Source organism: Gorilla gorilla, chromosome 21 (genome assembly GCF_029281585.2).
Source record: "Gorilla gorilla gorilla isolate KB3781 chromosome 21, NHGRI_mGorGor1-v2.1_pri, whole genome shotgun sequence".
Lineage (NCBI taxonomy): Eukaryota > Metazoa > Chordata > Mammalia > Primates > Hominidae > Gorilla > Gorilla gorilla.
In genome coordinates this window covers 18,700,115-18,714,089 of record NC_073245.2, presented here as the reverse complement: position 1 = coordinate 18,714,089, position 13,975 = coordinate 18,700,115, and the positions used below count along the sequence as shown (strand labels likewise).

General features: G+C 40.5%; 1 protein-coding gene across 2 annotated transcripts in view; it reads right to left on the bottom strand.

Moving 5' to 3' along the window:
- PLCB1 (phospholipase C beta 1) overlaps positions 1 to 13,975 on the bottom strand; it is a 745,127-nt gene that overhangs the window by 102,561 nt on the left and 628,591 nt on the right. For both annotated transcript variants that reach the window (XM_019017473.4, XM_019017472.4), the window contains exon 27: positions 7,680 to 7,860. In XM_019017473.4, the coding sequence (XP_018873018.4) occupies positions 7,680 to 7,860 (181 nt within the window). The remainder of the gene's footprint in view (positions 1 to 7,679; positions 7,861 to 13,975) is intronic.

Below are 13,975 nucleotides of genomic sequence, written 5' to 3'. Positions count from 1 at the left end.
TAAAAAAACAAAAACAAAAGCAAAAACAAGGAAGATGTTTATATGGGAGTGTGACCTGACCATTCATTCAAAGAATATTTACCTACTATGTGCCAGTACTATGCTAGTATTGATGGTCCAACCTTTCTCCGTGAGCAGACAGAAAGGGCCCTGTCTACCCAGAGCTATAATCTCTACTAGCTCCCTTCTCTTTTCAGAAGCAGAAAGTCTTGGACAAAAAAGTCAAGCATCTTGATAATTCTATGAGATATTCTTTCACACCTATAAAATTCTTATTTTTAAAATTTCCATAGCTAAATAGAACTTATATTAAAATAGCTGCTTATTTGAGTCTCAATGTTATAATAATCTTTGAAATTTGTTTTCCTTGCTGAGCAAAGAAAAAATGAATGTGAAAGTCTGACCAAGGCTTCTATTCAATGTGGAGTTGCCACCTGACATGGTTTGGCTCTGTGTCCCCACCCAAATCTCATCTTGTAGCTCCCATAATTCCCATGTGTTGTGGGAGGGACCTGGTGAGAGATGATTGAATTATGGAGGTGGGTCTTTCCTGTGCTGTTCTTGTGATAGCGAATAAGTCTCACAAGATCTAATAGTATTATATTGGGGAGTTTCCCTGCACAAGCTCTCTTTGCCTGCCGCCATCCACGTCAGATGTGACTTGCTCCTCCTTGCTTTCTGCCATGATTATGAGGCCTCCCCAGCCATGTGAAACTATGAGTTCAATTAAACCTCACAGTTTGGGTATAAATTGCCCAGTCTTGGCTATGTCTTTATCAGCCGTTACACCACCTCGAGTAGGGAACTAGATAAATAAATTAAGCTACATTCATGCAATAAAGTAATACAAAGCCATGAAAAAGCGTTAAAAAGCATGACATGAAAAATCACCATGGCATAATGCTAAGTAAAAGAAGCAAATTGAAAACTATATGGATTTGGATCTTTGTGTGTGTGTGTGTGTGTGTGTGTGTGTGTGTGTGTGTGTGTGTGTTTGTGTGTGTGTGTGTGAATCCCATTGGGGTAATAATCAGGAAAATTGACAAAAATGTCAACAATTATTTTATTTCTTATTTCACTACTAACATCTTTTGCTTATTTGTCATTTCTTGTTTAGTAGAAAAATGTAACATTTTTTGGGAAAGCTAAATTATTTTTCAAAAAAAAAAATGACCCTATGTAAAGTCCAAATATTGGAGGAAGACAGATGGCACTACCACAACTGACAGTAAGGATACTTCCTGAGACTGCAATTACTCCTGGCACATATACTTCACCTAGGCAACCACAGAAAGGAGAACATTCAAGTGTGGCTCCCAGATAGCTGGGAGAGCACATAGTGCTGGTAGAAATCATTCAAGGACAGACAATGAGTTCCCTCAAGCTGTAGCAAGATATAAAAAACTGTAATACTTGTTTATATTTGAAGTGTATATAGATTTCCTAGTCAATTCAGGTATTGTACAGAAAAAGGCTTTCATTAAAAACAATATTTTAGGTGCATTATCTTGTTGTTCCTCCTTATAGTTTCATGAGGTAAGAGATATTTTTATCTCCACTGAACAGGTGAGAAAATTGACATTCAGGTGGTCATGCAGTGACTTGGTGGAGGAGCAGTGGCCTGAAATGAGGACATATGACCCTAGAGCCCCCACTCAACACCTGATTGCTTGTCCTGGTGGGCTTGTCCATTCACAGCTGATCTGTATCTGCCCAGAGCTTGCAGTCTGAAACACAACTTTTTAACTTTCTGGGGCTGAACTCAGTTTGATGGTACTAACGTTGGTTTGGGGTCCTGAAATGATTGCTGGTGGGACAGACATGAGGATTGTAAGAAGAACGCGAGCCATTAAGTTTGATGTAAAGAAAGAGGTGAATGGATGTGATTAGAACATGTGGGAGATACGGGAAAGGGGAGAAAAGACAGGAAGCAAAGCAAAGTGAAGCAAAGCAAGGCTCTGCAGAGGATAACACATATGGTGACTGTGAAAGAAATGAGGAAATCTCTTTGTAAAGCCGCTAAAAAGGAGGAAGAAGAAAGAAGACAAAATGGTGGGTCGAGCACATCTGTGGCTGAGAAGCAAAAACTCCTTAACATTACAACGAAATCCCTGCTCACTGGGCTGTGGGTGTTTAGTAGAATGTGATGGTAGAGCTGAATACCCAGAGTGATTGGGGACCCTCAGGTAAATCCCTAAGAATTTCCACGCCTCACCAAAGTCACTTTTAAAATTAAAACCTCACCCTAATGGTATAGACGAAACACAGGTTTAACCAGTGGCAGTTGATGAAAAACAGATAAATGAATTAGAACAGATTCCCTGATCCTGTAGTTCTTCTCTGGAGCAAAAGTCCTTACCTGGGGTTTACAGACCCCCAAGCTGTTCATTGAGAGATATCATGGAGCACAAGCACGTGAATGAGGTGGAGGAACTTCCATCTTTATTTTCACTCACTTCCGACTAAAGCAACCGGTACCTTCTACTGTGGATGTAGGGAGGGAACCACAGGGGTGATTTCCACAGGAACTATGACTTCATCACCAACAGATAATACACTCAACTTGATGACCAAGATGTAAAGAGCTCACTGTATTTCCCATTTCAAATAACAGAAATTGTAGGCTTACTCTAAAATGCATTTGGAGAAATGATACACACTCTAAAACTGTTTCTTCAACTTGACCATATTACAAGACACCTGCGAATCCTGTTAAAATGCAAATTTTGACTTAGCAGGTCTGAAGTGGGGCCTGAGCCTCTGCATGTCTAACACACTCCTAGGTGATTCACGGCCCACACTTCACACTTTGAGTAGCCAGACTGTAGAGTTATTCAGATGTAGAGCTCTAGGGACACAGATCTTTTTTTTTTTTTTTTTTTTTGCACAAAAGTAGAGTCTACAGAGCTTGGTGTGCATTTTACATCTCCTATGATGATATGAACAATTACATCAAAAATATCCTCTAGGTGCTTATCGATTGATAGAGTTAGGCAAATAGTTATATCTGTGCTTTCATACCCATTTTTTCCTGCTTTTATTATTTCATTTCTTAGTACTGTTTATTATACACATCCCCTGAGTGTGTGTGGTGATCGTGTTTTATTCATTTTCATCTCCAGTGTCTATCAGAATGTTGTGCAAATACTAAGTTTTCAATAAACATTTGACAGGGAGTTTACGGATGCCACGCTTTCTTTCTTAACTCTCGAACTGTGGATGTGGCATTTGAAATGCATAATCCTTAACCAAAGCACGTTGGTATTTAATCCCCAAAGCAATTTTGGGAGATGAAATACTGTCGGCTTAATTTTCCTCATCACCCAAATACTTCTTTTAACCTGGGGCTTACTTCTTTTTTAATTACACTTCGGTTTGTCTAATTTAGCCTGGGAGGCCTGTTCATTACTTAGAACCACCAGCAAAGATAGAAGAACTAACACTTCTGGGTGCCTTTCAGTCAAAAGATTTCCTGACAGAACAATCTCTGATTCTTACAAATGGAGCCAGTAGGAAGCTTTGGCACACATGTCGCAGCTAAAGGCAGGTAGTAAAAATTGTAAATGCTCCCAAATGGCCATAAAATAAACATTGTGTGGTTCTAATTCCAAGATATTCAGGCTTTAGCCTTCCTCACAAGGCTGGGATAGGTGTGTGTAACAGGCACTGGGGCTTTATCTGAAACCCAAATCCACAATCACAGTGGTGCAGGGGTGAGCACTTTGAGTGAGTGGCTTACATTTGGCCTGAAAGGGCCAGGCTGACTTGGGCATGTATTTATGTCCCTCTGAACAGTCTTCAAAACTTTTACAATGTGTACTCACATTCCTTCTTAGTGAGAAGGAAGTGGAAGGGCATATGGTAGAGTTGCCACCTCTAGTAGGATTTCTACCACCTCCCTAGCTCCTCAAGTGCAGTTTTCCCACCTACAAGCTCAGCTGGTTTTCCCCAATTCCCAACCAACCTTCTCCTCCAGGAGAAAAGCTCCTGAGCTGCTTTCCACACCCTCATCAGTGGGATTCCATATGGTGCCTCATGCTCAGGCATTGTTCCTGGGATGTTTAGGTTTTGCATGACTTTCTTGTGACTTCGGCCCCTATTCTGCAGCTCAAATCTCCCCAAGAGGTCTTCTTGGGATGTTTTGGCTTCTGTTTTCATCTGTACTCTGAATTCCTCTTTCAGGAATCTCCCGTGAGTATTAGGCTTCCCTCTCACTCTGCCACCTCTCTTCTGAATTGCCATGTGTCTTTCCTTGGGGAATGGTCTTGCCCAAGGGTTGGGGCCCTGGGGAAACTCCAGATGATTATAGTCGGTGATATGGTTTGGCTGTGTGCCACCCAAATCTCATCTTGAATTCCCACATGTTGTGGGCGGGACCTGGTGGGAGGTAATGAATCATGGGGGCAAGTCTTTCCCATGCTGTTCTCATGATAGTGAGTCTCAGGAGATCTGACAGTTTTAAAAAGAGAAATGTCCCTGCACAAGCACTCTTTCTTTGCCTGCTGACATCCATGTAAGACATGACTTGTCTTCTGCCATGACTGTGAGGCTTCCCCAGTCACGGTGAAGTTTAAGTCCAGTTAAACCTCCTTCATATTGCCCAGTCTTAGGTATGTCTTTATTAGAAGCATGGAAATGGACTAATATTCGGGTGTCCAGACTTTTTTTTTTTTTTTTTTGAGATGGAGTCTTGCTCTGTCACCCAGGCTGAAGTGTAATGGCATGATCTCGGCTCACTGCAACCTCCACCTCCTGGGTTCAAGCGATTCTCATACCTCAGCCTCCAGAGTAGCGGGGATTACAGGCACCCACCACCATACCTGGCTAATTTTTGTATTTTTAGTAGAGACAGGGTTTCACTATGTTTCCCAGGCTGGTCTTGAACTCCTGAACTCAGGTGATCCACCTGCCTCGGCATCCCAAAGTACTAGGATCACAGGTGTGAGCCACCGCACCCAGCTGGGATGTCCAGACTTCTAAGCAACATTCACCCTGTTAGTAAACTTCAGTCATCTGCTGGAGACCCCAGGACTCCTTAACCCCTTGGGCTGCTGTTGGCCTGAACTTTGGGACGGCTTCTTCCTAGGAGACCACTTCCCGTAACATACTGGGAAGCACAGCCCCGGAGTGGTCCTTGTGGAAGTTTCTTCAGATCACATCAATCCTCTGCTCAAAAGCTTCCAACAGTTCCCACCTCACTCCTAGTGAAAACACAGAGGCCTAAAGACCCCAAAAGATCTGTCTCCCACCTCAAAAGTCCCATCTCTCTGACCTGATGCCCTATAATCCTCTTCAGGCAGAGCCACTGTGCTGTTCCCCCAACACTCAGGCCCATTTCCAGCCCAGAGTCTTTGCATGCCAATCCTTCTGCCTGGAGGAATCCTCCTCCCTGTGTTGGCTGTTGTCAGTTCTTCACCTCTTAACTCAGATGTTGCCTTCTGCGTAAACCTTTCCGTGTCTACTCTATTTAAAATCACCAAGCATCCTCATCATCCTTCCCCAAACCGCCCCTCCTTATTCCCCCATTTCTGTTATTGTTTTTCTCCTAAGCCCTTATTACTACCTAACATACTACATGTTTTACCAACTTATTTTGTTTATGGTCTGACTCATCCTTCTACAATATAAGCTCCATAAAGCCTAGGATTGTTATTTTTATTTACTACTGTTTAAAAATATTTAACAAGCAGGTGTCTAATAAGCATTTGTTTCAAGGAATGAATGAATGGCTGAATGCCTAATTTATTAGGATTTATTTTTAAGGCGATGAAAATGCTCTAAAATTGATTCTAGTGGTGGTTGTACGTACCTATGAATATACAAAAACCATTGAACTGCACACTTTAAAATGAGTGAATTGTATGATTGGGAAATAAAGCTGTTTAAAGAGAGACAGGCATGGCATTCCAGGTATCATAATGAAGAAGTTTGCTGTGTGCTCTCTGTGTGAGCAGAACACCAGAGCAACTCCCTTCATTATGATGACATTGGCTTGCAACCTGAATTAGCCGAGGCACCTACACAATGGTTATAAACCAGGGGCTCTAGAACCCGAGGACCAAGGTTCAAATCCCAACTGTACCACCTTCTAGTTGTGGATCCTTGGAAAAGTCACTAAATTTTGCTATATACATTTTTTATCTGCAAAATGGGGCTGACAATAGTACCAAACTCTAATGGTTATTGTGAGAATTAAATAGGCTGTTTCCTGTAAATGACTCAGCACAGAATATAGCCCCATAGTGAATGTTTAATATGCGGCCACTATTTTAATTTTTATTATGTTCTGGAGTACTGGGGATGAGTTGCTGGAGAAAGTCAGAAGGCAGTGGTTATAGCCGGATCTCAAAGCCATTATTGCCCGTTAAAATTTACTTTGACTTGCTCAGGTCTGTCAAGGCAATCCCTCCCTATGCCTGATCCAACCCCTGCCCAGCCATTCTCTCACTGCTTTGGTCTTATTTCAGTAGTTCACAAATAAGGCAACCCCTCGAAATCACGTGGGGCTTGTTAAAAAGTAAATCCTAAGCCTCACATTTAGGTATTGGGCAGCAGTTCTTGAAGTCTGGTCCTGGGATCAGAAATATGAAAACACCAGCCCTACGAGAGATCTGTTGAAAATTTAAGGTAGACCCTAAAAATCTCTTCTAACAAGCTCTCCAGGTGATTCTGATTCATGCTCAAGTTGAGAATAAAGGGCCTAGTTAGAATTTGATTTTCAATAAGCAATTCATGTGATTTTGATCTACTCATTGCATACAGTCACTGGGGACTGTTGTACTAGAACAACAGAATTACACTGAATCACCTATTATACAGTGATGGCTAAATCATCTATAGGCTTCCAACGTTACAAGCTGAAGCTGCTCAGAATTCTCTTATATGCACAGACCCTCAGCAAAGAAATGGACAGTTTATACAAATATCTCTTAAAACCCATTTCTTCTGGATACACTACCTTAATTTCTATCAAGCTTACTTATTTCTTTGGTTTTGGCACAAGCTTCTTTTCAAGGATATTTTATTGCTAAATTTATTTAATCTATCTGTCACAAATATTTATTGTGTCCCTACTATGTATCAAGGAATCAACAAAAATGGAGAGAATGTCTCAATTCATGAGAAAACATTTTGGAAAATAAAACTGATTATTAATGGTGAGGATGGCATTTCCTTTCACAGGGAGCCTTATGAATTGGGTAGCCAACATTCCGTGTTGGCCATTTAGGTACTGACTTTTCTAAATATAGGAGAGTGGACTGTGTAATTTTAAAAAAATTCTTACAAAGCCCAGTGCTACCAAAAAAAAAAAAAAAGGGGGGGGGGGGGAAATTTGTTTGCAACATGTTCTTAATTTCTTAAACAAATATAAGTGTTTTCTATTTGCTTATGAGATTTCAAAGATTCCCAAAAGCAATTATAAACTCAACATAAGTTGGTGAAAATAAAAATGATAAAATACAGCCTTATTGGCAGAAGACAGAGAAGCTTGGTAAAGATGCTAAGACAGTGGGGCTTATAAAAACAATAGTGTGATGGACACTGTGTCACCTAAACAATCTCTCAAGTTGGTGCCAGTCACACCCACCCTTGTCTCCTTTTAGTTATCCAAAAGTATCCAAAGTTTCCTATAAGGGAGTTCCAGTTGCACAAACATAAATCATGTTTCTCAGGCTCACCAGTTTAATATGTTCTCGCTTCTGGTATTTTTCACTATAATACTGTTCTTGCCGAAGATTAAGCAGCTGCTGCTGTTGTTTGTCCTTCAAGTCTATTAACTTTTGGGTCATTTCAGCATCCAGGGCAGCGAGGTCTTGCTCAATCGCTGATGAACCATGATCAGGGCTGCTGGGTTCCGATCTGCAAAGACACAGAGTCTGACTCACAAAACAGACAGGCCATAACAAGGTGGAGGGAAGTTTATTCACCAGAATTCCTCCTAGAGAAAGTTCTCTGTTTGGAAATACATATTTTCATAAGCCACTTGGGGTAGAGGGTGAGACCCCAAGGACAAGCTTAGCAACAGAGTGTCTCCAATCCCAGAGACTGAATGGAATTCATGGTGCTCTAGAAAGAGGCAGGGGCAGAAAGAAAAGCAAAGAGGCTGGGGACCCTAGGCATGGCAGTGGTGAGAACAGTAATCTCCCTTTGGGAAAAACAGTGTCTAATAAAAAATTTTCAGGTTTTAATCTTTTTTGTTATTTTAAAATGTGACAAGTGTAATGGCATTCCCAGTTACCTTTCCCATATGAAAACTTCAGAGGACACTGCATTGAGTAGACTTTGTTAGAGGAAGCTAAAGATGTGCCTTGTTTAGCATCAGGGGTGATGATTATAAACACAGAGCACGTGTAGATGCCGTGTGCAGATAACCCTCCTGGCTGACATCTGAGTTCTGTTTCTTAACAATTTTATTGTTGTTGTTGAGACAGAGTCTTGCTCTGTTGCCCAAGCTGGAGTGCAGTGGCATGATCTCAGCTCACTGCAACCTCCACCTCCCACGTTTGAGTGATTCTCCTGCCTCAGCCTCCTGAGTAGCTGGAACTACAAGCATGTGCCACCATACCTGGCTAATTTTTGTATTTTTAGTAGAGATGAGGTTTCACCATGTTGGCTAGCATGGTCTCAAACTCTTGACCTCAAGTGATCTGCCCATCTCAGCCTCCCAGAGTGCTGGGATTACAGACGTGAGCCACCGTGCCCGGCCTCTTACAAGATTTTTAACAGCAAAGACACACAATGAAAATAAGGCTCTTTGGAGGCTTCACCAACTTCACTGATATCTTTACCCAAATGGCACTTTCCACACAAAGCTTACAAGGGGAAAGAGATGCGTTAGTTCATTCTAAAATATTTCGAATGCTTCCTCTTAGCAGTATGACTTTCTCTGCATTGTTCTTAGAGAATTATACAAATATTTAGAAGGTTAGGATGAATGTCAAAATAAATTAAAGCAATTATCATTAACTTATGGTGTGATTCCTTCCAATTTTGTACTCTGTATTATCACCTGTAGCAAACAATGGAAAGAAAAACAGAGTATTGGGAACAGGGTACAAAGAGTAGGTATGCTCTTTTCATTTATATGGAATCCCTTCCCGAAAGACTACCTAAGACATTCAACACATCAGACTCTGCCTCCATATTTTTCACTTGTGGTCCGATAGGCCAGGTAAAGTTTCTTAGAATCAGCTGTCAGTAATTCTAGTTGCTTTTACTTTGAATTGGGCCAGCATCAGTGGCATCACATGGGGAAGGGAGTTGGTTGAAGCTGGTGTTAGATTTTGTCAAATAAGGGATGCAGAATTTTCTCAAGTTTCTTTTTGCATTTTTATGTGCAATGCCAAATGAGGACGGACATTCTATAAGGCTCCTCACTGCAGTGTTGAGGGAAACTTTCCTCTTGGCATGACATAGTTAACATTGAATTATCTTTTTTCTTTTCTTTAGTTTCTTTTTTTGAGATGGAGTTTTGCTCTTGTAGCCCAGGCTAGAGTGCAATGGCACGATCTTAGCTCACCGTAACTTCTGCCTTCCAGGTTCAAGTGATTCTCCTACCTCAGCCTCCGTAGCTGGGATTACAGGCATGCACCACCATGCCCGGCTAATTTTTTTATTTTTAGTAGAGACAGGGTTTCTCCATGTTGGTCAGGCTGGTCTCAAACTCCCAACCTCAGGTGATCCGCCCACCTCGGCCTCCCAAAGTGCTGGGATTACAGGCATGAGCCACCGCGCCCGGCCTGAATGGTCTTATATAGCAGGAAATCATTGTAGCCAGGGCATAAAGGCATTTCTTCAATCAGTTCCAACCACTCTAGCAGAGGTAGCTCTCATTGCCGACCATCCCCCCATATGCCGGGCACACTCGTATCTGAGTAAGTCGGTATACCCATCACCAGCTTACATTTGAGGAAACCACGGCTCTGTGAGATAATTGGCCAAGGACACAGCATGGAGGTGCAGTAGTGCAACTTGCCCAAGGTCAAAAATTACACGGGCAGAAGGGCAACACCTGTGCTCTTAAGAGCAACACAGCATGACTGCATGCCATGTCTGGACCAAAACTATTTTTGAGTAACCTGTTCTTCACATTATGTAGAAAGCTCACTTGAGATGATGAATATTAAAGAAATTGGTGTGATTCATTCCAATTTTGTACTCTATATTATCATCTGTAGGAAACAGGGAAAGATAGAGTATTAGGAACAGGCTGGGCGTGCTAGTGGCTCACGCCTGTAATCCCAGCACTTTTGGGGGCCGAGGTGGGCAGATCACTTGAACCCAGAAGTTCAAAGTCAGCCTGGGTAGTGAGACCCCATCTCTAAAAAAAAAATTAGCTGGGCCTAGTGGCATGCGACTAGTTCCAGCTACCCAGGAGTCTGTGGCAGGAGGATTGATTGAGCCCAGGAGGTCGAGACTGCAGTGAGCTGTGATCATGCCACTGCACTCCAGCCTGAGCAAAAGAGCAAGACCCTGTCAAAAGGGAGGAAGGAAGGAAGGAAGGAAGGAAACAAATTCAATGTACATAATGCCCATCCATTCATTTATCTGAGGTGTTTTCAGGATTTTATTGCATATCAAGAGAGATGGAAGACAGGTAGACATAATTACACCCACTGGCTTTGCCACTTGAAGAAAAGCTCCTCATGACGAATCTTTAGATACTATGTACTAAGGGATTTTTTGGTTTTGTTTTGTTTTAAAGGACAATACAAGAAGAAAACAAGTGAACAACGTCTCTGCATCTTCTATAAAAACAAAGTTGAAGGCATTATCCCCTCTGCTGCTTGTATAAGATCCATGAAATTAAATCTCTGGCAATTTAATACTAGGAAAACGCTTGTCTCTCTTGGAAGAGTCAGCAAGTTTCGTTTAATCAGATGAGGAGAATTATCAAACCCATACTCCTTTTCTCAGAAGCTAAGAGCTGAATTCAGTGTTCAAGGACAGAGATGACATTAAATGACTAGTGCTGTCCGGTAGAAACAGAATGAGAACCACATATGTGATTCCCTTCACATATGTAATTTCAAACTATTAGTAGTCACTTTAAAAAGTAAAAATAATGAGTGAAATTAATTTTAATAATATATTTTATTTAACTTAATATATCCAAAATATCATTTCAACATGTAATTAAAATAAAATCAACAGATATGTTGTAGCTATTTTACATTCTTTTTTAAAAAAATGAAGTCTTAGATATCTGGTGTGTATTTTATAGTTATAACACATCTCACGAGCAATATTTCAAGGACTATAGAGCCACTGGTAGGTAGCTAGTGGCTCCTGTATTGGGCAGCAGGTCTAGATAATTTGTCCAAAGCTTAGTCTATGCATGTGTGTTGTTTCTCTTTCTATTTTCATGGGATTTTTACATACAAATCTTCTATGATGTTACCTTCAATATTCTACTGGAAGTTTGCAGGATATGACTTATAAGTAAATACAAAAATGAATAAACAAATATGTACAGTGAAAGGAAAATAAATCTTGGGGCCCCAAATCACTAAGCTAAAGGGAAAAGTCAAGATGGGAATGGTTTAGGGCCAACCTGCCTCCCATTCTATTCAAAGTCATGCCTCTGCTCACTGAGATAAATGCATATCTGATTATCTCCTTCCAAGAGGCTAATCAGAAACTCAGAAGAATGCAGCCATTTGTCTCTTATCTACCTATGACCTGGAAACCCCTTCTCGGCTTCCCATCTTCCTGCCTTTGCTTCGAGTTGTCCCGCCTTTCCAGATAGAACCAGTGTTCATCTTGCATAGGTTGAGTGACGTCTCATGTCTCCCTAGAATGTATAAAACCAAACTGCTCTGATCACCTTGGGCACATGTCGTCTGGACCTCCTGAGGCTGTCACAGGCGCACGTCCTGAACCTTGGAAAAATGAACTTACTAAATAAACTTGCTAAATTAACTGTCTCAGATTTTCGGGGTTCATAGTACATACGACTTAAGTAGAAATTCAGGAGAAGTTTTAGGCCAAGCTTTGCTTGAACTGGCTGTGTAACTACAGGTAAATGGTAATACCTTTAGCTTTCAGCTTCCTCCTTGAAAAAGTGACAAATATCACCTAGATGGCCTTTAAGGATGCTCCAGGCTTAAGAAATGATGATTTTGGCCGGGCGTGGTGGCTCACGCCTGTAATCCCAGCACTTTGGGAGGCTGAGGTGGGCGGATCACGAGGTCAGGAGATCGAGGCCATCCTGGCTAACACAGTGAAACCCCGTCTCTACTAAAAATACAAAAAATTAGCCGGGCGTGGTGGCGGGCGCCTGTAGTCCCAGCTACTCAGGAGGCTGAGGCAGAAGAATGGTGTGAACCCGGGAGACGGAGCTTGCAGTGAGCCGAGATCGCACCACTGCACTCCAGCCTGGATGACAGAGTGAGACTCCGTCTCAAAAAAAAAAAAAAAAAGACGATTTTATTACTTTTTAAAGCCCAAGTATTAGGTTTTGATAGTGCTTTCAATTTAAGCATATGTTAAATCATATGTCACAATATAAATCTAAAAAATGCATCTTATCTCTATGTCTTGGCATCAAAAGAAGATTATTCAGTAAAGGAAGGATGTAATAGTTTGTCTTATACTTTGCTCATTGACAGGTCACTTACATACTTACATAGTTTCAGGGTAATTCATAAAGTTTTCAGTTAAAGAATGAAATTGTATTTCTCAGTGGCAATTATTATCAGTCAAGCTTTTGAGATAATCTTTACTGAGACAGCTGATGACAATGATTCCAAAAAAGTTTTGAGTAAATGTACAACCAATTCTACACAAGATTTCCTAGAGTTGTGAAGATCGTTGGATTATCTTTGGCAATACATTGTCCATTGGTTAGCCAACATATGAAAAATAGGCTATCTGATAAGAGTAATTTATATACTATAGTATAGAAAATTAAGTGGAGCAATAATTTAAACTTAAAAGACTTTTTTCACTTCTCTTGATGCTACAATTCATTAAAATGCTATATATATATTGAAATAGAACTAAGGGATACTTTTGCTTTTGAAAGTTATAAGCCTTCTAAATGATACACTTTTTTTAAAACCACAAATATTTTATTTTAAAAATAAAATGTTAATTTTTATTTTAAAAATAAAATGTTAATTTTTATTTTAAAAATGTTATGAGTTGATGTTTAAAGATACTTAAGAGCAATGTCTTACACAACGCTCTGTTAATGCTCACTAAATATCTGAACTTAAAAATATTCTTGACAGCTAAATAAGCCCTGAGGAAGACAAGAACTGTCTGTGACCTCAAAAGATAGCAACAAAATTTAAATTCACTGCATTTATTTCCATTTCCCTAATTATTCAACTTTGAAGAAAATATTTTTATGTAAAAATTAATGCTGTTGATTAGACAACTTCATGTTGCAAAACATTATTTATTGTCAAGAAGTTCATACTATATACCTGCAAAAGATATTCAAAGAAATTTGAGGAATCTAAATTTAGAAGAGAAATCTCCTAACATTTGGGATAGTTAATGAGGGAATTTATTTGGACATATTTATTTCACGCATCTGTTTGTTTTGTTGTGCAGAGATAGAAGATTATAAGTATAGGGACCAGAAGCAGTCACAGGTCTACAGAGATGCAGATTCCAGATCTGCTATGTCATCGGACACAAGTAGTATCTCAGGGGGCACCACGCCATGACCTCACTGTCACTATGGCCTTGTGTGTTGCATGTGCCCCTGGCCAGGTTACTTGGCCTCAATGAGTTTTAGGTCCTCTCTTATCCAATGTGGGTGATGACTGTACTTACTTCACAGTGCTGCTGTGGGAAATATATGGAATAGTACATAGAAGTGATTAGCACATGTACTGGGTTAAATAACATCCCGGTAAACTTCAGGTTCTGCCCAGAACCTCAGCCTGTGATCTAATTTGGAAACAGGTTGTTGCAAATGTAATAGAATGAGGTCATGGTGGATTAGGGTGGACCTGAATCT